Source organism: Mobula hypostoma, chromosome 11, assembly GCF_963921235.1.
Source record: "Mobula hypostoma chromosome 11, sMobHyp1.1, whole genome shotgun sequence".
NCBI lineage: Eukaryota > Metazoa > Chordata > Chondrichthyes > Myliobatiformes > Myliobatidae > Mobula > Mobula hypostoma.
Window position 1 is genome coordinate 19,321,852 of NC_086107.1, and position 27,201 is coordinate 19,349,052.

Here is a 27,201-nt window from a genome sequence, read left to right on the forward strand (position 1 = left end):
AGAGTATGTTTGAATTTCACTAATATTTAAATAATGCTTGCTTTTTTCTTTCACAAATTTCTTTTGCTGCTCAATCTATTATTATGTATCATGTTTTCCTTTGAATTGTGTGATAGTTTAGTTTATTTGGAAAAGTGTTATTTGCTGTAATAGTAATCTGCGTTCTTTTATATTAGGTCATGAGAATACTCAGTCCTCGTTTATTGTCATTTAGAAATGCATACATGCATTAAGAAATGATACAATGTTCCTCCAGAGTGATATCACAGAAAAACAGGACAGACCAAAGACTAACACTGATAGAACCACATAATTATAACATATAGTTACAGCAGTGCAAAGCAATACCATAATTTGATAAAGAACAGACCATGGGCACAGTAAAAAAAAGTCTCAAAATCCCGAGTCGATCAACTCCCGAGTCCCCGATAGCAAGTGGCAAAAGGGAGAAACTCCCTGCCATAAACCTCCAGGCACCGACAACTGCCGATGCATTGGAAGCACCCGACCACAGCCGACACTGAGTCTGTCCATCCGACAACTTCGAGCCTCCAACCAGCCCTTCGATACACCCTCCCGAGCGCCTTCGACCTAGCCCCGGCCGCCGAAACAAGCAAAGCCGAGGATTCGGGGCCTTCTGCTCTGGAGATTTCGGACCACACAGTAACAGCAGCAGCGAAGCGGGCATTTCAGAAGTTTCTCCTGATGTTCCTCCGTACTCTCACGTCTGTCTCCATCAAATCAGAATTGTGCATGGTACCCTACTTGACAGATTACAGATATCATTCACCAGAGAGGCCGCATGCACTGCGTCGCGCCGCCATCTTCTCCTCCTCCTAATATCCTAACACTTTCTTAACACTTGCCATTTGCAGCGTCTTACCTTTATATATTTTTTGATTTCAGCCATGGCCTTGTAAATTGTAAGGTGTGGTCCCCATCATGAATTAGAAAATGTGGCCATCTGCTTGTGTATAGCAGTGTCCACACACAGTCATGAGTTAATGAACTGGAAATGGCCCCGAAAACTGTCTGTGCCTGGAAGGGTGTACAATGAATGTTTGAGAATTTGCCATTGAAAAATTCTATTGCATTGCATACATGACTTTGAGCTTTGCATCAGATTGACAGTAATGTTGAATGCCACTTTCTCACCAATAGGTTTCAGGCAAATCTGTCAGTTTCAGACATAGTCATAGTCATAGTCATACTTTATTGATCCTAGGGGAAATTGGTTTTCGTTACAGTTGCATCAAAAATAATAAATAGTAATAGAACCATAAATAGTTAAATAGTAATATGTAATTTATGCCAGTAAATTATGAAATAAATCCAGGACCAGCCTATTGGCTCAGGGTGTCTGACCCGCCAAGGAAAAAGTTGTAAAGTTTGATGGCCACAGGCAGGAATGACTTCCTATGACGCTCAGTGCTGCATCTCGGTAGAATGAGTCTCTGGCTGAATGTACTCCTGTGCCCACCCAGTACATTATGTAGTGGATGGGAGACATTGATCAAGGTGGCATGCAACTTAGACAGCATCCTCTTTTCAGACACCACCGTCAGAGAGTCCAGTTCCATCCCCACAACATCACTGGCCTTACGAATGAGTTTGTTGATTCTGTTGGTGTCTGCCACCCTCAGCCTGCTGCCCCAGCACACAACAGCAAACATGATAGCACTGGCCACCACAGACTCGTAGAACATCCTCAGCATCGTCCGGCAGATGTTAAAGGACCTCAGTCTCCTCAGGAAATAGAGACGGCTCTGACCCTTCTTGTAGACAGCCTCAGTGTTCTTTGACCAGTCCAGTTTATTGTCAATTCGCATCCCCAGGTATTTGTAATCCTCCACCATGTCCACACTGACCCCCTGGATGGAAACAGGGGTCACTGGTACCTTAGCTCTCCTCAGGTCTACCACCAGCTCCTTAGTCTTTTTCACATTAAGCTGCAGATAATTCTGCTCATACCTTGTGACAAAGTTTCCTACCGTAGCCCTGTACTCAGCCTCACCTCCCTTGCTGATGCATCCAACTATGGCAGAGTCATCCGAAAACTTCTGAATATGACAAGACTCTGTGCAGTAGTTGAAGTCTGAGGTGTAAATGGTGAAGAGAAAGGGAGACAAGACAGTCCCCTGTGGAGCCCCAGTGCTGCTGATCACTCTGTCGGACATACAGTGTTGCAAGCACACGTACTGTGGTCTGCCAGTCAGGTAATCAAGAATCCATGATACCAGGGAAGCATCTACCTGCATCGCTGTCAGCTTCTCCCCCAACAGAGCAGGGCGGATGGTGTTGAATGCACTGGAGAAGTCAAAAAAACATGACCCTCACAGTGCTCGCTGGCTTGTCCAGGTGGGCGTAGACATGGTTCAGCAGGAAGACGATGGCATCCTCAACTCCTAGTCAGGGTTGGTAGGTGAACTGGAGGGGATCTGTGTGGCCTGACCATAGGCCAGAGCAGCTCCAGAACAAGTCTCTCCAGGGTCTTCATGATGTGGGAGGTCAATGCCACCAGCCTGTAGTCATTGAGGCCGCTGGGGCGCGGCGTCTTTGGCACAGGGACGAGGCAGGATGTCTTCCACAGTACAGGAACCCTCTGGAGCCTCAGGCTCAGGTTGAAGACATGGCGAAGTACTTCACATAGCTGAGGGGCACAGGCTTTGAGCACCCTGGTACTGACACCATCCGGTCCTGCAGCCTTGCTTGGGTTGAGACGTTTCAGCTGCCTTCTCACCTGTTCAGCTGTGAAGCCCACCGAGTTGGTTTCATGTGGGGAAGGGGTATAGTCATGAGAGCAGGGTGGGGGACTGTGAGGAGGGGTAGGAGGGGAGAGTGGAATATGTGTTGGTTGGAGGCCGACAACAGATGGCTCATGTGTGGGATGGGCAGGGGCCACAATGTCAAATCTGTTCATGTCAATGTCAAATCTTCATAGCATTGGGTTAAAATATGAGCCAAAGAGCTAACTTCCAGAGGCAAGGGTAGAGTGACTGCCCTTGAATTCAAGGTAGCAGTTAGCTCCGCCACTTTAAGGAGCATTGATAAGACACGAATCTATCAACATCAAGGAAAGAGTTTGAGTTACACAATACTTCAAAGTCAAAGTGAACTTATTATCGAAGTATGCATATGTCACCATATACAACCCAGAGATTCACTTTCTTGTAGGCATTCACAGTAGAACAAAGAAATACAGTACAATAGAATCAGGGACATACTGCAAACAACTAATGTGCAAAAGAAGACAATCTGTGCAAATAAAAATAAATGAATGGATAAGTAAATAAATAATACTTAGAGCCCGAGTTGTGAAGTCCTTGAAAGTAAATCCACAGATTATGGAATCAGTTCAGAGTTGAGGTGAGTAAAGTGAAATTATCCACGCTGGTTTAGGGTAATCTTGTGCAATCGTCAGTGAAGATTCTCACTTCTGACCTCATAATGAAAAACAGGCCCCTGAAGAAAGAGCAGAAGGTATTTAGGCCTAAGACACTGTGCTGCGTATCTCCTATGGTGATGTCCCAAGCCTGGTAAGATTAATCTCCAACAGCAAGCAAACGTGTTGCTGCCATGTACTGTGGTACGGTAGAAAAACTACAAAAAATAGGGAAGTGAACTGGAACTCAAATGGGCAAAATATGACTCATGGTATCTAGATAATAGTATACACACCTCCATATCTTGCTATGCTTTGTTGGTGATATTATTATTGGGCAGCAATGTAAACATAATGAGTGGAAGCAGTGATTTAGAAAGACAAATTCTTGCTGCAACTCTGGTACATGAATTTTACTGCAAGCAAATACATGATTCAAGATTCAAGATTGTTTATTGCTATTCTTCAATACACTAGTGTAAAGGAGAACAAAATGATAGTTTCTCCTAATTTGATGCAGCATAAAAAGCCAGAATAAGCTAAAAATACAATTAAAAACCCAAAACACAATATAAATATAAAAGCAATCATATAAAAAACAATGCACACATAACTGTTAAGTACATAGTCTGATTGCAATATGTAAAGTGACACTAGATGATGTATATGTAGTGGTGGTAGGGTGGTGGGGTGTGTTAATGGTGGAGGTGTTGATCTGCCTAGCGGCTTGGGAGAAGTTATTGTTTTTGAGTCTGGAGGTCCTGGTGTGTAAGCTGTGTCGCATCTTCCCTGATGGGAGTTGGACAAGAAGTCCATAAGCAAGTCATCTGCTGTGGACCTAAAGAGGAACGAACAGAATGTGAAAATTTAGAAGCCGTGGATATCCAAGAGACTTAATTGTCTGGATACAAAGAGATTTACAATGTCCTCAGCAGAGAGAGAAGGGACAGTGGAACTCCTCTGTCCTTTAGCAGCTTCATTCTTTAGTTATATCCAGCATACATTCATTACCAGGTATAAAGAATGACAATCTTTACTAAGGTAAAAATGGTTTGAGAAGTGCTCTAACTATACAAAGCCCTGATGTGAGTATTTATGGGGATTGCATCTTAGAAAAAAGTACAGCAGATACTGTATATAACAGAGTTCCAAGGATTAGAATATATGGACAGAATATGCAAATTACAAGTTTGTAGGGATATGATTGAGTGTTCAAGATATTAAGAAGAATTAATAGATTTAGGATGAGCTTTTACCACTGATTAATGAGTTTAGTAATAGTGGGTGGTTAAAAATGGAGCTGGACTATTCAGAAATGAAGCTGAGTAATGCTTCTTCATGCAGAGCAGCAACTGGTAGGTCAGTCCTGGATCAATTTTTCTTAATTAAAAGGTATCAAAGGATAAAAATCACGATTTTATAAAAATAAAGTTGTTAAATTAAGCTAATATGAATTGTATGCATTCTCTGCAGGTGCATATTAAAGATAATTTTATGCTACTCCTGTATTAACATTAAAAAATAACAGGACTTTCCCACAATGTTGCCAGCAGAACCTTTGTTCCAAAAGGTACATGAGCTGGTTGTTGCTTTATTAGTGGTGTGACATAATCCCAACTATGCTTTTTGATCAGCTTTCTTGGTATTGATTATCAAAAGCATTTCTTTGCTTGTCTTTGAAAAGACTTCAATTTGGTATTTCTTTTCAATTCAGGGATTCAGGGCTAAACCCATTGTGATTCACTGGGGTAGTCAAACAGCCAGTGATTGAGCTGGATGGGCTCCAGTGGGTCAGAATGCTTTGACTCTGTTTTTCAGCAGGGGTTACATGCTGTTCTTCGTCAAGCAATAAAATCTGTTTTTATTTTACGCATTACAAAAGAAGAGAAAGAAGAATAAAACAATTCTTCCTCAGAACTCCTCCCTGCAACTCCAAAATCATCTCACTTATCACTTTAAACTTCACCCTTTAGAGTTCAACACTTCTGCCTAGGAAAAGTGTTTTTTTTCACTTCATATCCTAACTATGTTATAGTGCTATATGACCCTATCTTGGCACGTTATAATTTTGTATACTACTATCAGTATATCAGTAGCTTCCAGTCAGTCTTCTCATATAGATATATATAACTTAGATACTGGAATTAGAAACACATGCTATATTATTCAGATGGGGAGTATGCAGGAAAATTGTTAGGGACAAAGAGGCCCAAAAATGCATATAATATAGAGGTTTTCCCACATAACATTGCCCCCATTTTCTAGTCAGCAGCTAACATGGATATAATGAGAAAGATAAAGAGAATACTGACAAGATTTATACCATGGCCTCGAGAGGACTAAGAACAGCGACAAACTCTTTAGGTCAAAGAGCTGAACAGGTCAGCACTGATCACAATAGGTCCAAGGAGACTGAGATCGAAAACTGGCCCTTCAGGTTAAAGAGAGGTTTAATTGCTTCAGGTCATCTTATGGTGCTGCCAGTGGGATGTGCCTTTAATATTGATGTGTCATGACTAAGCTATGCACTGTCTGACAAAGAGTGCTGAGTTAGCTGAATTCCTCTCCATTTGCCTCCTTTGTGCTATTACTTGAGTATTGGGACTGGTATTGGGTATTGGGACCAGGTATTGGGACTGCAGCCATTAAATGTAAAACAGCCAAGTAGAAGGAAATGTTTGGATCCCCATCACCCAGGTCATGCCTTGTTCTCAGTGCTACCATAAGGAAGGAGGTACAGAAGCCTGAAGGCACACATTCTGTGATTCAGGGACAGCTTTTTCCCCTCCACCATCTGATTTCTGAATGGATATTGAACCCACGAACACTACCTCCCTACTTTCTATTTTCTATTTTTCAGTTCTTTCTCTATTATGTATTGCATTGCATTGCTGCTGCAAACTGAACATATTTCACAACCTATTCCAATGATATTGAACCTGAATCTGATTCTTATGCTTGATGATCAAACATCAGTTAGCAACTGTGAATGGATTTTATACATATATCTTAGAGCTGATAGATTTGTCCAATCCGCATGGATGTGATTAGTCTGTTTCCATGCAGTTAGGTAGTGACTCCATGGACACATGTACACATCTTCCAGATATTTCAGTATGTTTGGAATATCACTGTTTTTATTGAGGGAAGGTACTGTAGTCCATGCTTCCTTTATTCTATAATTGTCTCAATTTTCCAAAATTGACATATTTTGCTCTACGCTTGACCATCGATGAGACCCACCCCACTTCCAGCTCACTGGGCGAGAAAATGTTGTGAATAAATATTCTGAGATAAAATCTAGAGATCACATCTTTACTAACATAACTGACCTGCCTGTTGCAATGACTTACTCTGTCAAGTATGGATCTAAGTTGGTTGAAGCATATTTTTTCAGTTGGACATGTTTTCAAAAGCAGTTAATAATTTGGGGACTTTACAAACTTATGGATTCATAATGAATAAAGAACTTACTGGAAATTTCCTTAAGTGGCAGGGATGACTTGGAACTGAATGACAAAGGGGAGTTTGAAACTGATGACATTGGTGTATTTAAGGAGAATGCCAGTGCAAATGTAGGTAACTCTTTGGCACAGCTAGTAGGGCTAACGGCTCACACTCCAGCAATCTGAGTTCAGTCCAGATATTGGGTGCTGTCTGCGTGGAGTTTTCACGTTCGTCTGCTGCCTGTGTTGGTCTCCGCCAGGTACTCTAATTTCCTCCCACGTTCAAAGATACGTGAGTTAGTAGTTTAATTAACCAATGAAAATTGCCCCTCGTGTGTAGGTGAGTGGTGGGAATGATGGGCGTTGGAGGGTGTGGAGAAATAAATGGGGTTAATGCAGGGTTAATTTAGATAAGTACTTGGTGTGGGTGTAGACTTAGTGGACTTGTTTCCATGTTCTGTGACTCTACGACATGAAAGGGAAAAGGGCAGAGTGTGGAAAGGGTTGATGACAATTGGACAAATAGACTCCATATATGCTAGGACTTGGAATCAGAGAGAAATGGACAATTGGATCTGGAGGTACTGGAATATGGACTCATTGGTATGTAACACTCACTGTGATTCAGAGCCAGTGGAAGGTTGATAGCATTAAATAATGTTGCATTTGTACATAAAGAACTAGAAGTAAACCGAATCATCGCTGCACTAAAAATATGGAGGCCGCCATACTGAAAATGATGCAGGTATTGCATCAAAGAATTGCAGTTTGTGATTTTAATGTGATTAATTGATGTACAGTAAAGTCAGAAAAAGGGCAAAGGAAAATGGTGAGTGGGTGCAGCAGACTGAGCGAAGAGGATGAACCTATGTAGAAATTATATGATCATTTCCTTAAAATCAAAGTACCATAGTACCTACTGAAAGTTTGTAATAGACCAGGAAATGCTGAAAACAAAAACGTTAGACACAGTCTGTGGTTAGTGAAACACAGGTAATGTTTCAACTCCATGATCTGTCATCATTGCAACCTTGCAAGAGAGTTAAATCTATTTATAGATATTCTGTAATTTACGTGAATAGATACCGACTTCTACTTCACATAAGTGGGATAACGTTTAACTTAACGTGTCCAGTGGCAAGCTAAGTGAATGAAGCAGCAGATGATGAACCAGGTGAGGTGCAAAACAAGTGCATAAGATCAAAATTTGTGTGCTTTAATTATGCTTTCACGTTGTGACCATCCCAAAATAACCAAAAGCTGATGGCATTGCAAGCTTAATTTTCAGATGATTCAAACCAAGTAATTTGTACTGAGCCTGCCACTGTATTCCTATATTGATTAGCTAGAGCTGTCACTATTTTTAAAACAAGAGCATGAAGAGGTACAAGTCCATAAAGACTCCTATCAATTTAGTGCTGTGACTGTTTGCATTCAACGCTCTTCTGGAGCAATTCTAAACAAACCATATTCCACCTCTAACTCCCTCTCCTCTTTTCCTACTATAATTGTAAAGATTCCTAGTCTAAGAAGTCTCTATGGCAAATCATTTCATGCTCCAGTAACCATTTGTCTAATTATTTTTCACTTTCTGAATGACATCTTTAAAAAGGTGATTCCTTGAGTTTCATTGCAAAAATTGAGGTAATAATCTTTTCCTATTCACTTTCAAAATCCCTTCATACAGTGAAGGGAAGTTTAATCTCCTTGTTCATTGATAATGTTCAAATATTTCAAGTTTCTTCGCATAATAAACATTGATGTCATTCTCATGAATGTCTGCCTTGTGCTTTAAGTATTACCTTACCTTAAGCCCATCATTCCTACTGAAGTATAGGCCACTGATAGCCACTTCTCAGCGTCCTCTATCCTGGGTTAGTCTTTCAAGTTGTCCCAGGTATAGTCCATCTTTGAAGATCCTTCCTCTCCTAGGGACGAGGTCTTTGGAACTTCTGTTGGCATTTCTGCAGCACTGGGTTTTTATCTGATGGGGTTGCTAATCCCCTGCCCATCCTTTCACAGTCAGGTTTGGGACCATCCATTGTGGAGTTGCTTTAAGGAATGTTAATACCGGAATAATCATAAAACTTTACAAATGAATTTCCACACCTTAACTGCTGTCTATTCTGATTTACTCTTGTACGCCATGACTTTTATTTAAAACTGTTATTGTTTTTGAATCCTTTAGTCTTGTTTTTTCATCCAATACTTATCCACACAGAAACTGCACTTTCAGACCTCACTGTATTAAATAGATCAGCCCAGCAGATTCATTGATTTATCACATGCACAGTGAAATATACAGTGAAATGCATCACTTGTGTAAACAACCAACACAATCTAAAGATGTGCTGGTGGCGGACCGCAAGTTCTGCCACACATTCTGGAGTCATGTAGCACGCCCACAATGTTCAGCAGAATCATCACAAGCATCAACATCAACAACAACAAAACAAGCCCCTCTTCTCCCACCCATCCACGCATACACACATACAGCCCCTCAACCCCAGGACAGGCTGTCTCGGGGCTTCCAGCCTCCAGTGAACTCACAGACTCAACATCTATCCACATCAGATGTCCACACCGCTGGCCTTTGTACGTAGAGCATGGAACAGAGGCTTAGAGTCTGGGCCGACCTCTAATTCCCCCCACAAACCTGCCCCTAAAACCCAAGCTCCTTTCTCTGCCTCTAAAACGATGCTGATGAACTAGTTGACCTGCTAACCTGTTGAAAACACTTTTACTGTCCTATTCAGCCCAAGACATGCACACAGTTTTTTGACCAGTATGATTGTGCAAAGCAAAATACTGTAGTTGCCAAGAAAATTATATGAAACAGTTTTGATGAAAGCTCACTGTTTTCAAATCTTGTCCTTATTTCTTTTCCATTGACATTCTTTGATCTACTATTTCTGAATTCAAAATTGGAAGCAATTTTATTTACCTAGAAACCAAAAGCATGCAACTACCAAGTAAATTGATGTTATTCTTTACCATTTTTCCTTTCATGCTGTTACCTTTTTGCTTGGATTTTCCCTTCGTTTCTTACCATTTTTTGTAATCACATTATTGAATATTGTCTTTTAAAGCCAGATGTGTTACATGCAATCATTCTACAAAACATTCCTTCAAAAGGTGTCTTGTTAAATTTGACTTTCTTTTGGTGTTTTCATCATGGCTGTTCTTGAATAACCAATAATTTCAAATTGCTAACTTTATCTCCCTGATGACATATTTTGAGACTATAAAACATAGGAATAGAATTAGATCAGTCAGCCCATCAAGTCTGCTTCACCATTCCATCATGGCTGCTTTATTATCCCTCTTAACTCCATTCTCCTGCCTCCCCCCCCACCCGCATAACCTTGAACCCCTTACTAATCAAGAACCTTCACTTTAAACATTCCCAATAACTTGGCATTCACAGCCATCACCACCTTCTGGCTAAAGAAATTCCTCCTCATCTCAGTTCTAAAGGAAAGTCCTTCTGTTCTGAGGCTGTGCCAACTGGTCTTAGACACCCCATTGTAGGAAACATCCTCTCCATGCCCACTTTATCTGTGCCTTTCAATATTAAATTGTTTTCAATGAGATCCCTCCCTCATTCTTCTAAACTCCAATGAATACAGGCCCAGGGCCATTGATCACTGCTCATTCATTAACTCTTTCATTCCTGGGATAATTCTCATTCATCTCCTTTGGACTCTCTCCAATGCCAGCACATATTTTCTTAGATATGCATCCCGCAATTGCTCACAATACTTCAAGTGTGGTCCAACCAATGTCTTTTAATGCCTCAGCTTTTATATCCTTGGTTTTACATTCTAGCCCTCTTGAAATGTATGCTAACATAGGATGTGAACATATGGCCTTGATTAGTTTATGGTACTGATTATCCATCCTCTCTGTTGGTGAACAATGATTTCCGCTAGTGACTTTCTAGTCCCATAATGCAAGTTCTGCTATATTCTCACTGATTTCTTTCGGCATTTAGGCAAAATTAGGCTTAGCGGGATGAAGGGAAGCTGATTTTCTCAGCAGATGATTTGAGGAACAAAAGAGATGAGACAAAATTTTGTCAAAGGGTCTTTGTCAGACTGTTAAATAGCTGCTCTTCCTGACTCTGCTTTTAGACACTTTTAACTCGCACTGGACACTATAACTTGATTTTAACTGACATGTGGCTGTTGTATTTTACTATTTATTGTTATGTTTATTATTTAGTGTTGCGTTTGTTGTGTTATGATTGCACTGCTCCTGGGAAACGCTGTCTCATTCTGCCCTGCAGAGCTGATGTACGGTTAGAATGACAATAAGGTTTTTTTTGAATCTTCAATCTTGAATCTTATGGGTTGTGATTAAAAAAACTGTGTTCATAGCTAGAACATGTAATTCTCTGCCTTTAAGAGTGGTGGAAGCAATCCGTTGGTATTTGCAGAAGGAAACTGGATATGCACTTGAAAGAAAGTATTTTGTAGGGCCACAGGGAACATTTGGAGGAACATATTGATGGTATTGTTCTAACAGGAGCAACATACAGTAGATTCTATTGGTCAGGTAGCTACCTTCAGAAACACAGCAATTCAGTGATACTGTAATGGTCTGGTCAGGGCCTGATACCTTATCCACCTTGTTTTCTAAGGATTGTTCCCATATAGTCACCTCCAAGGTTGCTTCAAGTATTTCTCACTTCCATTATCATTCGTAACTGTTCATAATATTTCCGCGTTTCCTTTGTGCTTCATAAATGGACTGTGATTCTTTAACCTCAAGTTGTTCTACATTTTCCTTGTATCTTACTATACATTCACATGGTGTTGCTACCACTTAAATGTATATTGCATACTTTCTTGTTTCGACCTTCCAATGATCTTCCAATTCCAGCCGACTTTTCCTTGATTTCTTGTGGTTCCCCAGATATGTGTTTCCACATATCTGTGGAATCCTACTTTAATTGTACACTTTTCTTGTAATATTCAGATTAGTTTTCAGTGTAATTTTGAGCTCTGAGGTCCCCAATTCTCACGATGAAAGCCTGTTAATGTTGTTAGGGACTATCTAGGATTATGAACTGTTGGATAGCCTAATTATGGATTAACTGAAAATGAGAACCAGTCTTTAGGAAATAAATAATACTGTATTTAAAAACACAAACACGAGGAATTCTGCAGGTGCTGGAAATTCAAGCAACACACATCTTGGCCCGAAACATCAACCGTACCTCTTCCTAGGGATGCTGCCTGGCCTGCTGCCTTCACCAGCAGCTTTGATGTGTGTTGCAATAATCTTGTATACAATTTAGCTTCCAACATAAGAAAAGATAACAGATGAATGCTCCTGCTATTAGCACAGTCTTAAAGGTGTGTCCGTATCATTTAAGGCACAGTTTAGGACAGATCTGTTTTGTCACATAACCTTCATATTGATTCTATATTGATAGAACCATTCAAAGGTTCAAAGTACATTTATTATGAAAGTATGTATGCTGAGATTCATCTTCTCCACAGACAGAAAAAAAACATGGAACTCATTCTAAGAGAAAAACATCAAACCACACCTCACCCCTACTCCACGCACAAAAAAAATCATGCAAATGGCACCAAAAAAACGAGTGAAAAACACAGAATATAAAACACGAAAATTGAAAGAGTCCAGACATACAGTATTCAATTAATCTCAGTGTTCGTTATCTGCAGGCCACCACAATTCAAAATCGACCAAAAGAGCAACAAAAAAGGAGTGACCAGAAATCAGGAACAGTTCACAGCAGGAACTACAGAGTTCCATCCACAAACCGCGTTGATTAATCCTTGCCCAAGGTGCAAGCCATCCTTCAACACTATAATGAAACGGCAGTATTCTGGGTGTTTGGAGTTTGTACTGAGAGGCATTGGAACAGATACCATTACTGGATTTTCAAAGGAGTCCAGCTAGTTGAGATGTGCTACCACTATAGATATGTAATTCTGTACATTTACCTCACTATATTCAAAATGTTAAAGTTAAATAGGTGAATGTAGCAAAAGAGATTAGTTAATCATTTATTGCTCCCTTTGTGTTGAAAAAATATAAAACATCGTGCTAGAAGAGTGAGATTCTCTTGGATTCTCCTGGACTGACTCTCTATCGGAGGCTTGCATGTGAATGAAGACTTATTTCCCAGTTACAGCTTCCTCAAGGCTCAGTTTAGCTAGTCATAATAAATTCTGTCCTCATACTATATTTGGTGAAGCATGCAGCGTTGGCCTTCTGTGTGATCAATTCATTATTAGATCATGTTGCTCTGTCAGTTGCATGCTGATTTGCTTTTTAGTATATATTTTTAATTTTAAAATTTATCTTTATTTAGAAAACAAATGTTTACAAAGGAAGAAACAGTGCACAGATTTAACATTCAATAGTGATAACTTATTTTTAAAACACATTACTCGACCAAAGAGCAAAGATCTGACTGTGGACTTCAGAAAGGATAAGACGAAGGAGCACAAACCAATCCTCATAGAGGGATCAGAAGTGGAGTGTGCGAGCAATTTCAGGTTCCTGGATGTCAGTATCTCCAAGGACCTAACCTGGATGCAACATATTGATGCATCTGCATCCCAGAGTGTTTAAGGAAGTAGCCCAAGGAAAAGTGGATGCATTAGTAATAATTTTTCAAAACTCGTTAGATTCTGGATTAGTTCCTGAGGATTGGAGGGTGGCTAACGTAACCCCGCTTTTTTAAAAAGGAGGGAGAGAGAAACCGGGGAATTATAGACCGGTTAGCCTGACATCAGTGGTGAGGAAAATGCTGGAGTCAGTTATCAAAGATGTGATAACAGCACATTTGGAAAGCGATGAAATCATCGGACAAAGTCAGCATGGATTTGTGAAAGAAAAATCATGTCTGACGCATCTCATAGAATTTTTTGAGGATGTAACTAGTAGAGTGGATAGGGGAGAACCAATGGATGTGGTATATTTGGATTTTCAAAAGGCTTTTGACAAGGTCCCACACAGGAGATTAGTGTGCAAACTTAAAGCACACGGTATTGGGGGTAAGGTATTGATGTGGATAGAGAATTGGTTGGTAGACAGGAAGCAAAAGGAATAAACAGGACCTTTTCAGAATGGCAGGCAGTGACTAGTGGGGTACCACAAGGCTCAGTGCTGGGACCCCAGTTGTTTACAATATATATTAATGACTTAGACGAGGAAATTAAATGCAGCATCTCCAAGTTTGTGGATTACATGAAGCTGGGCGGCAGTGTTAGCTGTGAGGAGGATGCTAAGAGGATGCAGGGTGACTTGGATAGGTTGGGTGAGTAGGCAAATTCATGGCAGATGCAATTTAATGTGGATAAATGTGAGGTTATCCACTTTGGTGGCAAAAATAGGAAAACAGATTATTATCTGAATGGTGGCCGATTAGGAAAAGGGGAGGTGCAACGAGACCTGGGTGTCATTATACACCAGTCATTGAAAGTGGGCATGCAGGTACAGCAGGCGGTGAAAAAGGTGAATGGTATGCTGGCATTTATAGCAAGAGGATTTGAGTACAGGAGCAGGGAAGTTCTACTGCAGTTGTACAAGGCCTTGGTGAGACCACACCTGGAGTATTGTGTGCAGTTTTGCTCCCCTAATCTGAGGAAAGACATTCTTGCCATAGAGGGAGTACAAAGAAGGTTCACCAGATTGATTCCTGGGATGGCAGGACTTTCATATGAAGAAAGACTGGATCGACTAGGCTTATACTCGCCGGAATTTAGAAGATTGAAGGGGGATCTTATTGAAACGTATAAAATTCTAAAGGGATTGGACAGGCTAGATGCAGGAAGATTGTTCCCGATGTTGGGGAAGTCCAGAACGAGGGGTCACAGTTTAAGGATAAAGGGGAAGCCTTTTAGGACCAAGATGAAGAAAAACTTCTTCACACAGAGAGTGGTGAATCTGTGGAATTCTCTGCCACAGGAGACAGTTGAGGCCAGTTCATTGGCTATCTTTAATAGGGAGTTAGATATGGCCCTTGTGACTAAAGGGATCAGGGGGTATGGAGAGAAGGCAGGTACAGGGTTCTGAGTTGGATGATCAGCCATGATCATACTGAATGGCGGTGCAGGCTCGAAGGGCCAAATGGCCTACTCTTGCACCTATTTTCTATGTTTCTATCTGTAGAGAAGGCAAGACAGCGGCTATGTTTCATTTGGAATTTGAGCAGATTTGGTTTGTCAACTGGAACACTTGAAAACTTCTACAAATGTACCTTGGAGAGCATTCTGACTAGCTACATCACCGTCTGGTTTGGGGGGAGGTGGGGCTACTGTACAAGATTCAAGTACTTTCCAGAAACTTGAAAAACTAGTCACCTCCACCATGGGTGCTAGCTTCCATAGTTTCCAAGACATCTTCAAGGTGTGGTTCCTTAGGAAGGCGGTGTCAATCATTAAGGAACTTCACCATCCCGGACGTCCCCTCTTCTCATTGTTACCATTGGGAAGGAGATACAGAAGCCTGAAGGCACACACTCAGCAATTCAAGAACAGCTTCTTCCCCTCTGCCATCTGATTTCTAAATGGACAGTGAACCCATAAACACTTTTCACTACTTTTTTTATTTCTGATTTTGTTTCCACTACGTATTTTGAACTTAAACATTTAATAGACACACACATATATATACATAGTGTAATTTAGTTTTTTTTCTCTATATTGATTTATCATGTATTTCATTGTACTGCTGCTGTAAAGTTAATGAATTTCACAACATATGCTGGTGATATTAAACCTGACTCTGGTTCTGACCGTAACCACTTTACATGTCCTCCTGGGGTGATACACCATTTCAGGATTTGAGGGATTTTCCCACCCGACTCGGCTATGCTACAACTTTGCCAGTTCTTTAACTCAGGTATACCTGATGTGCCGCAATGATTTTCTGCCCGATTCTTTGAACTCACGTTAATTCCTTGGCTTGAAATGGTAGTATATAGGAGAATAGTTGAGTGAACAGATTGCCGCCAAGTACACCAATTGTTTATCTTTTAGTGCATCTGACAAGCATGTACCTGCATGAGGTGAACACATTGCTGTTTCCTGTTAATAATTTGGTCACCCTGTTTCTGAGTTTGAACTCCAATTGCCTTATGTAAGATAAAAGGGAAAACAGATGCGCACACTTACGTTTTCCTTTTCCATGAAATTTGACCTATTTCTGAAGGGCTGACTGAAGTTTAATGCATCATAGAGCATAAAAGAGTGCAAATTGCAGAGAACAAAACCTTATGGGTTATAGCTGAACTCATTATCTGTAAATAGTGAAATCAGAAATGAAAGTCTGGGGTTTTAATGTCACAGAGAATCTTTTTTATGAACCACTTGGAACACTTTTGACAAATAACCATTTAAGAAGGTATAGCCATTGGGTCATTAATCACAGATTAACAGACCTATTTAGCTTCTTGTTTACCTACTCATGCTGTGTTACACAAAACAAATATCGTCAAGGAACTTTCAAGGGTTGATATTCTGTTCCCATCTTAAATAAACTGGCTACAACCACAGTATTATGGTGAAAAGGGCTTAGAAATCATAATATGCTTCTGTTAAGGGTGATGTGAAATTACAGAGCTGTCCCTCATGTATGTCCTATATTTTTTTGTGAGACAGATATTGATGAGTGTGCTGAAGGCATCATACAGTGTCACAGACATGCTCGTTGTGTCAACCTACCGGGGTGGTACCACTGTGAATGCAGGACAGGTTACCATGACAATGGCAACTATTCATTCACCGGTGAGACTTGCGTTGGTAAGTAATTAAACAAAACTGTCTTCATTTCAATAGGCACCTGCTCTCCTTATGTCTGGTCAAAATCTTCCTATCTTATAATTTCTGTGTTTCCTTTAAATTGCTATTGGAATTGAGGAAAAAAATGGAGAGAAGTATTGCTCTGCAAGAAAGACATGCAATTCCGAATGAGCTTTAATAATTTTTCATCTTAGTTGCACTTGAATGTCATCCTGTGCTAACTCAGCTTGCCAAGGGAATTTCAGTTTGTTCCTCTTTTATAAGATTATGATTACACAAATTTAGTTTCAGCTTCAACAGATGCAAGGATGTGGCTGGAGAGGTCCCAGCCACCGACCATTGCTAATACTCTACTTCTCCGTACTAATATGAAAGGATTTGCTTACACCATATTAGAACTACCCAGGACAATTATGGCACAAATCTTGATGCTGCTAAAGCTTCTCTATGGAATCAACTTTCAGCCATAGAAATCGTAATTAAAAACTGACTATTAAAAGAATCCGATACCATTTGAGCAGTGCTTTGAGAAGGGTGGTGATCACCGCTGAATCACTGAATAGAATATATTATTGTGGACAGAAGTTGCCATTCATTTGTAGGCAATTGATTGATATGATTCCTGATGAAGGTACTGTTCTCATCAATCATTCTGCATAACTCCCATCATTAGGCACAGGAAATTGATTAACCGGAACTGACACCATGCTTCACTTATGCTTTGAAAAGACCATTATTTATTTGCTCCCTTTCCTTATTTTCTGGTTGCAAGAGTCTTTCAGAAAATATTTCGGCTACTTGCAGTGCACATTTAAGTATAAATCACTGAAAATTAGAGGTTTAAGTCCTGTTGGAAGTATCCTGACTGGTTGAAACTCAACTACACAGGAATGTAAGAAACTGCAGAATCTGCCACCACATCATGGGCACTTGCCTTCCCATCACTCATAGTATCCACAGGAATCAGTGCCTCAAGAAGGCCACACTCATCATCAAAGAACCTCACCATCCAGACTATGCCACCTTCTCACAGCTAACATGGGGCAGAAGGTACAGAAGCCTGAAGTCCCATTCTACCAGATTCACTTTGCTCAGCCATTCGGTTCTTGAACTAACTGGCAAAACACTGATCATTACAAGTTAGCAATATTATGATCTGTTTGACCATTTTGCACTAACTTGAAATTGTTTGTATTCTAGTTGCAGTCTTCCTCATAAAAATTGTGTATTATTTGTTATTTTTTTTACCCTGTAAATCTTGCATATATGATATCATGTGCCTGTAATGCTCCTGCAAGTTTTTCATTTCACCTGTGGGTATATGGAATTGTGCATATGACAATAAGCTCGACTCTGTTAGTACTGGAAAAATCTACATTGAGGATGAATAGCAAAGTTGGAGTCAGAGAAATTGGGCGGTGAGGGGATGGTCGATACTTGAGTGTTAAATTGTGTTGTACCATATCTGATCTGAAACAGCATGTAAGAAATTTATTACCCACCACATGATATTTTTACTTGCAGACTATTGGCAAATGTTTCTTCCCAATAGATTTCAAAAATTCACACTTCGGTAAAAGGATAAATTGGAATAAATCTCAAAAGTCAGCTGTATTGCAAAGACGAAATAGTCTTCCCCACAAATGTCTTTAATTGGACTGACTCTTCCGTTGGCATATTGTTTGCAGTATCTGTAGGTAGAGGAAAATATCTGAATCAATGGTATCAACTATCTTCCTCCATCATCTTTCTCCTGTTAGTGGAAACCCTCTTCAGTAATAATTGTTCTCTACCTTCTATTCTTGCAGTATCTGTAATGAAGCAAATCCTTATAATGTCTATTGAATCTGTTTTCTGTTTGCTCAGATGGTGTTCAGATTAGAGGATATCCAAAATTAAGAAAAAGACAAAACCATAAATGGTGTTAAAACACACCAGCTCAGCCAACATCTGTGGAAAGAGAAGCAGTTAATATTCAAAGAGGTCCTTCATTCTGAAGAAGGGTCTTTGACTTGAAACAGTAAATGTTTTTCTTTCACAAACCGGAAGAAATCTGCAGATGCCGGAAATCCAAGCAACACACACAAAATGCTGGAGGAACTCAGCAAGCCAGGCAGCATCTATGGAAAAAAAGTAACAAGGCATTGACTGTACTTTTTTCCACAGAGGTTGCCTGGCCTGCTGAGTTCCTCCAGCATTTTTTGTGTGTTGCAACATTTTTCTTTCCTCAGGCGCTGCCTGATCTGTTTAATTTTTCCAGCATTCTCTAATTTTATTATTTCATATTTCCTTCATCTGCAGTTTTAATTTTCATTTATAGATGATATCTACTGGTTTTGTATCTTGAATCTCAGATGATGCACTCAAACTGAGTTGCAATATTATTATTAATCTGTAAGGTTTAAATGTGTGGCTGTCAGATTTTAGAGACCTTCAAGTATTTGCTTGCTGGGTGACAGATCTCAGTAAGCAACTACAGGGTTGTCCATTCACTGGAATGATACCTAAGGATTTTTTCTTGTTCTGTTTGAGTTCTGAAAGGACAGGAATTCACAAACTTAAGAAAATGTGTGAAAGATGGTGACAAGGAGCCCATCCATCATGACCTGTGCAACTGGGATATCTTGAGTATCACAATAATGACAGCCCCCATTGTTCTTGAGAGAACTGTTTTTTCACTGTCCCCAGTTCTGTTCTGGCGTGTCTTCTGTTAACAATAATAGAAACTTCTGAGAACCCCAAACAGCTCAGGTAACATCTGTCAAGTGAATACAAGCATTCTGAAGTGTCATAAGAACATAACTCTTTGAATTTAATCAGCGGGTGAGGTCTCAGCAAGAGGGAAACACAGAGTCTGATTTCCACCAGACTGGAAAAGGGAAGAGAGCTAACAAATATTAAATTGCAGAGGAAGTGAGACAAGGAAAAAGAGATAGAAGAGTGAGATGACAGCAGATGGGAACAGCGAAGGATAAACTGGTATGATAGTGTAATGATGGTCAGGAAATTGGTAAGAACCAAAGGCAGACTTACTGGAGGTGAAAGTGGGAACAGAGAAATCAATAGCTGTTCTCAGTATCATTCACTCATTTATAAATTTATCTATCTATTTATTTTGGAAGGCAGGATAGAGAGACCGCTCTGCCAAAGGAGGTGTAAGGCATTCTTTCCCACTGCTAGCCTGCAGGTTACCCTTGGACAAGGTGTAAAACTTGCTTAGCCCCTCAGTCAGGGTTACATGAAGCCATGGGAGCAGGTGGAGGATGGCCATATGAGCAGTTGGTGCATACCCCAAGTCCTGGTTATGCGACCACTGACACCAGGTGGATAATCTCTGAAGAGTATTGATAATGCCGGGGGTCACCTGTCTTGTAAAGGCATTGCCCAGAAGAAGGCAATGGCAAACCACTTCTGCAGAAAAATTTGCAAAGGACAATAATGGTCATGGAAAGATCATGATCACCTATGTCGTACCAATGCGGCACATAATGAACGAATGATCTATTTATTTATTTATCTATCTACTTATTTAATTTATCCATTTTCTATTTATTTATTCATGCATATATTTGCACAATTTGCCTTCTTTTGCACATTGTTTGTCAGCCTTTGTCTGTAGTTCTTCATCGATTTGTGTTTTATTTCTTTATTTTCCTGTGAATGCCTGCAAGAAGTGAATCTCGAGTAGTATATGGTGACATATACCTGCTTTGCACTTTCAACTTTGAACTTGTTGAAACTAGGCATCTAGGTTGAGATGAAAGCTTCAAATGGCAAATTTTCCTGAACAAGCGATAAAGTACTTTTCAAACATTGAGGAAATGTTAATGTTTGTTTTAACAAATGGAATGCAGTAATTGCTGGAAATTCTTATTGGATCAGGCAGGAAAACTGAAAACAGAACTTCAGATTGATGGCATTTCACCAGGTCTTACAGGTTAAGTGTATTGAAAAGGAATAGAACAAGAGAAAAAGGCAGGGAAGAAGATGAGGGTGAGCTGCACTTATGAAATACAGAAAGACACAAAATAAATTGCCCTCTAAACTACAGAAGTAAAGAATAGAAAAGGGTTCATTTGAAGAAATTTGCGTAATTGGCAAGAAACAATGGCAATTTAAGGAACATGATCAAAAGTTTTGAATCTTAATTGTGAAGAGACGCCAGTTGGCAGTCAGCCTTTACATGTTAACCCATGAACTGGAATTCAAAAGCAGAAGAAATAGACCATAAGACCATAAGACACAGGACCTGAATTCGGCCCTCTGGCCCATCGAGTCTTTTCTGCCATTCAATCATGGCTGATCCTTTTTTTCTCTCCTCCTCAACATCAATTCCCAGCCTTCTCTCCGTAACCTTTGATGCCATATCCAGTCAAGTACCAATCAATCTCTGCCTAAATACACCCAACGACCTGGCCTCCACAATTGCATGTGGCAACAAATTCCACAAATTCACCACCCTTTGGCTAAAGACATTTCTCTGCATCTCTGTTTTGAAAGGGAGCCCCTCTATCCTGAGTGTGTGCCCTTTTGTCCTAGACTCTCCCATCATGGGAAACATCCTTTCCACGTCTACTCTGTCTAGGCCTTTTAATATTTGAAAGGATTCAATGAATTCTCCCCTCATCCTTCTGAATTCCAGCGAGTACAGACCCAGAGCCATCAAACGTTCCTCATATGATAACCCTTTCATTCCAGGAATCATCCTTGTGAATCTCCTCTGGATCCTTTCCAATGCCAACACATCTTTCCTAAGATGAGGGGCCCAAAACAGTGCACAATACTCAAGATGAGACCTCGCCAGTGCCTTAAAAAGCCTCAGCATAACATCCTTGCTCTTGTATTCTAGACCTCTTTAAATGAATGCTAACATGGCATTTGCCTTCCTCACCCATCAACTCATCCTGCAAGTTAACCTTTAGGGTGTTCTGCACAAGGGCTCCCAAGTCCCTTTGCATCTCAGATTTTGGAATTTTCTCCCTGTTTAGAAAATAGTCTGCACATTTATTTCTACTACCAAAGTGCATGCATTTTCCAACATTGTATTTCTTTTGCCACTTTCTTGCCCATTCTCCTAATCTGTCTAAATCCTTCTGAATCCTACCTGTTTCCTCAACACTACCTGCCCTTCTTCGTATCATCTGAAAACTTGATGACCAAGCCATCTATTCCATCATCTAAATCATTTACATACAGCATAAAAAGAAGTGGTCCCAACACCGACCCCTGCGGAACACCACTAGTCACTGGCAGCTAACCAGAAGAGGATACTCTTATTCCCAATTGCTGCTTCTTACCAATCAGCCAATGCTCTAACCATGTTAGTAACTTTCCTGTAATACCATGAGCTCTTAACTTGGTAAGTAGTTTCATGTGTGGCACCTTATCAAAGGCCTTCTGAAAGTCCAAATTTACAACATCTATTGCATCCCTTTTATCTATTCTGTCACGAACCACATGATGGGAATAAAGAACCAGCAGAGATGGAAAACACTTTGGAATCCAGTATTGCTATTACCTAATAATATTTATTAGTAACTATGCAATACAGTAATATAAATGTAGATAAATCAAACAGGTTAGTTAGCAATGATTATCTATATAAGTGAGTATATCAGTAAGTGTGGAAATATATGTATGAAAAACCAAGCTTCTTTAAGTCTAGGGGTAAAAAGATACAGTCTTACAATGATGAGTAAAGTTCAGTTCAGTTCAGTTCAGTTCGTGGTACTGAGTTGAGTAGTGATGGAGAGAGAGAGAGAGGGAGAGATTTGAGTCTTCAGGTGAGCTGACGCCGTTGATCTTCTCGTTGTCCTTCGAAATCCTTTAAAAGCCACCAACTGTGACTTTAGCAAAGGGGACCAGTTTTCTGTGGTGGAGCTATCCCCCAGGCGAGGGTGGACACATGGACAACTCCCCACCAGTCAACCCTTTTCCACGTTCCACTGCAAGAGCAACTGATCAGTCCACCTGATCAATCCTCCGAAACCCACTTTTCCTGCGGGCACAACAATGCTCAGTCAGTGTCCGAAACATTTCTGAGGTCTATCATCTGACCTCCTATTTTATCTTCTGGTGCTGAGCATCAACTGCCATTCAAATAACTCCTCCTTCCTCTCTCTGTGAAGAAATGCAAGCAGGCAAAAGTCCTTGAGAACTGTCAACAACCTGCCGAAAATCATAACCTCAAGTGTCCATTAAATAACACTGCCTTCGGTCACCATAGCAACTTATGAGCTGCTCGGTGCCATCTCCAACTCCAACTCCAACTCAGCAGAAATCCAAAAGTTACTTCTAGTGCCTTAAAGTGACAATCCAACAGTTGGTCTTCGTCTCTCTCTCTCTTTTACACACAAGTTGTCGGTGTTAAATAACTGTCTCTCTTTTTTCAAAAGCACAGTTAATAGGGGTAAACGAGCACAGTTCATAGAGGTAATTCAGGACCCCGTCACAATCCTACTTGTAATCTCCTCAAAGAATACCAACAGGTTTGTTAGGCAGGATTTTCCCTGAAGGAGATGCTAAAAAGGAATTTGCTGTAATTATTTCTACATTGATACATAAAGTCAAAAATTTACCCCAGAAAACACGAGAATAACTGAAGGGGAAGTCTGTGTACAATGGCAAGCATGGGTAACTGACAAAATCCCCTGGAAACTGACGAATGAAACCAGCTATCTGTCCTCATGGGATCAAACTATCCAGGTGTGCTGTTGTGTCTGAAGTGGTGACCCCACTCCATGTCTTGACCCACACCTCTCCCATCACTTCCAGAAGCATCAGCGGCAACTACTGGAAAGGAAATAAAAGGCATTTCAATTCTGAAGCTGTTGAAGTCCATTTGTTATTGGGGATAGATTATAGAGAGGTATAACAAATAAAAAGAAATGGATGAGTATGTAAAAGTTCAGAAGCTAAATCATTAGTCTTTTGTTTCTTTACCATTACCTTTTCATTTAATTTGAATGGCTCAGTCTACGTGCAGAACAATAACTCCTCCCATCTTCCATGACAGGTAACATAGAGCACACAGTGAGGAATTAACTCGTGCCTTTAAGGTACAAGACCGTAAATGTGATTTTTTAATCTTTTTAATCCATTATTAAATCATATGTGGCACTATTTTCACATACGACATTAACTGCTTGGAACTCGTGGCTTAGAATTGACATTCACCTGAAAGACTGAAGTGAAGTCAAACTGTTTTAATGAGTTTTCCTGATTCCTGCTGCGGCAATTCTTTGAGTTGGTGAAAGTAAATATACCCTACAGTATATGAAAAGTCTTTAAGTGTTTTACTATTTTCGATTGAAGATAAAAGCAAGACAGATTTATATGATGTTCTTCATGATATAAAGGGCTCCTCAGTAATGCTGCAATGGATGGAAATCTTCCTTAGGTATAATAATAATAGTAATGATGATGATGATAATAATAATAAATTATTAATAATAAAATTCCCACAACATCTGATGAAGTATTAGAAACATAGAAAACCTGCAGCACAATACAGGCCCTTCAGCCCACAAAGTTGTGCCGAACATGTCCCTACCTTAGAAATTACTAGACTTCCCTATAGCCCTCTATTTTTCTGAGCTCTATGAACCTATCCAAAAGTCTCCTAAAAGACCCTATCACGTCGGCCTCCACCACCGTTGCTGGCAGCCCATTCCACGCACTCACCACTTTCTGAGTAAAAAACTTACTCCTGACATCTCCTCTGCACCTACTCCCCAGCACCTTAAACCTGTGTCCTCTTGTGGCAACCATTTCAGCCTTGGGAAAAAGCCTCTGACTATCCACACGATCAATGCCTCTCATCATCTTATACACCTCTATCAGGTCACCTCTCATCCTCCATTGCTCCAAGGAGAAAAGGCTGAGTTCACTCAACCTATTCTCATAAGGCATGCTCCTCAATCCAGACAACATCCTTGTAAATCTCCTCTGCACCCTTTCTACGGCTTCCACATCCTTCCTGTAGTGAGGTGACCAGAACTGAGCACAGTACACCAAGTGGGGTCTGACCAGGGTCCTATATAGCTGCAACATTACCTCTCGGCTCCTAAATTCAATTCCATGATTGATGAAGGCCAATACATTGTGCGCCTTCTTAACCAGAGTCAATCTGCGCAGCTGCTTTGAGCATCCTATGGACTCGGACCCCAAGGTCCCTCTGATCCTCCACACAGTCAAGAGTCTCACCATTAATACTATATTCTGCCATCATATTTGACCTACCAAAATGAACCACTTCACACTTACCTGGGTTGAACTCCATCTGCCACTTCTCAGCCCAGTTTTGCATCCTATCAATGTCCCGCTGTAACATCTGACAGACCTCCACACTATCCACAACACCTCCAACCTTTGTGTCCTCAGCAAACTTACTAACCCATCCCTCCACTTCCTCATCCAGGTCATTTATAAAAATCACGAAGAGTAAGGGTCCCAGAGCAGATTCCTGAGGCACTCCACCGGTGACCGACCCCCATGCAGAATATGACCCGTCTAAACCACTCTTTGCCTTCTGTGGGCAAGCCATTTCTGGATCCACAAAGCAATGTCCCCTTGGATCCCATGCTCCTTACTTTCTCAATAAGCCTTGTATGTGGTACCTTATCAAATGCCTTGCTGAAATCCATATACACTACATCTACTGCTCTTCCTTCATCAATGTGTTTAGTCACATCCTCAAAAAATTCAATCAGGCTCATAAGGCATGATCTGCCCATGACAAAGCCATGCTGACTATTCCTAATCATATTATACCTCTCCAAATGTTCATAAATCCTGCCTCTCAGGATCTTCTCCATCAACTTACCAACCACTGAAGTAAGACTCACTGGTATATAATTTCCTGGTCTATCTCTACTCCCTTTCTTGAATAAAAGAACAACATCCGCAACCCTCCAACCCTCCAAAGGAGGTCCCAGTGATCCAGAAACCTGAATCCCTGCCCCCTGCTCCAATCCCTCAGCCACAGATTCATCCTCCACCTCATTCTGTTCCTATACTCACTGTCACATGGCACAGTCAGTAATCCCGAGATTACTTCCTTCGAGGTCCTGCTTCTCAACTTCCTTCCTAACTCTTTGTAGTCTGTTTTCAGGACCTCCTCCCTTTTCCTACCTATGTCATTGGTACCAATATGTACCACGACCTCTGGCTCTTCTCCCTCCCACTGCAGGATATCTTGGACGCGATCTGAAACATCCCGGACCCTGGTACCTGGGAGGTAAACCTACCATCTGAGTTTCTTTCCTGCGTCCACAGAATCGCCTGTCTGACCCCCTAACTATAGAGTCCCCTATCACTACTGTCTTCCTCTTCTTTTCCCTACCCTTCTGAGCAACAGGGCCGGACTCTGTACCAGAGGCACAGTCACTATTGCTTCCCCCAAGTAGGCATAATATAACCATCCTATCTATTAACAACCAAAAAAACCCAACCTTTGTTGTCAAAATAAACCAAGCCATTTTCCAGGGTGACTTTTCAAGCCCACTTTGGTTTTGTCTAGCTTTAAATCAGCTCTCTAATTTACTGAATTGGGAGAAGCAAGGGTTACAACAAGGTAGATTGGGAGGTCAAGAACTCGAGAGCTCGGTAGGCAATGCTGTTGTGTAAGGAACACAACAGTGAGTCACTTCACAGCAAACTCTTGCAAGTGTGAACCCAATTGTGTTGGATGCGGCCGATGTTTGTAAAAGTAGTGAGCAGCAGCCAGCCACCACTTGGTAAGTAAATTCCAGATTTAGAAAGTGGTGCTGCAAGACTAGTGTGAGCTGAGCGGTGAATGTCATGCAACAGTCGTTCTGCTGAGCGACCGGATTCCAGAGCCCAGAACTGTCAGGATTACTTAAGATTGCACTAGGGATCTTCATTCGCCTTCCAGTGCCAGCCAGACCCAGTGTTGAATTGTCATCTTTCTTGACTTGAATGGGATTTCATGATTTAAATATTGGAAGGAATAAAGTGAGTTAATTATAATTGTTTTTATTCATTTTTTATGTTTTTATGTACTTTTAATTGAACTTTTTTAGAATTTAACTTCTTTTACTTTAGTAATTTTAATATCCCTGAACATCTGAGAAGCAGAGATATTTAAGAGCGCTTAAAAAAGTTACCAGCCACATATCAAAAGGTGTCAGAGTGTTCCTCACTTGTACATTGTCTGGGGCTTTGCCACTACTGATGCTTCACTGCACTTCTCTGTTGGACACTCAGCACTGAAGAGACAGCATGCCTGGGCGTCTGCATCCTACGTGGCTGTGAGAATGGTAGTGAGTTTGGGTAAGAGGGTGCAATTGGGTTGATTCACCCAATGTCAAAAGTCAAAGTCAAAATAAATTTATCATTAAAGTGCATATACATCACCATACACTACCCTGAGATTCATTCTCTTGTAGGCATTCACAGTAGAACAAAGAAATACAAATCAATGAAAAGCTACACACAAAGACATCCAATGGGAGCCCATCACCAAGCACATATTTCCATCCCCCAACATCCTGATTTCTGCAGCGATCATATCCTATGTGGCTCCCTTGTCCATTCGCCCTCTCTATTGATCTCCCTCCTGGCACTT

The 27,201-nt window shown here is 40.7% G+C and overlaps 1 protein-coding gene across 8 annotated transcripts in view; it reads left to right on the forward strand.

Moving 5' to 3' along the window:
• LOC134353612 (protein kinase C-binding protein NELL1-like) overlaps positions 1–27,201 on the forward strand; it is a 1,036,586-nt gene that overhangs the window by 859,685 nt on the left and 149,700 nt on the right. For 7 of the 8 annotated variants that reach the window (XM_063061731.1, XM_063061736.1, XM_063061733.1 and 4 more), the window contains one exon: positions 16,473–16,613. The exons of the other annotated variant lie outside the window; for it this stretch is intronic. In XM_063061731.1, coding sequence (XP_062917801.1) covers positions 16,473–16,613 — 141 coding nt within the window. The remainder of the gene's footprint in view (positions 1–16,472; positions 16,614–27,201) is intronic. 8 annotated transcript variants of the gene reach the window in all.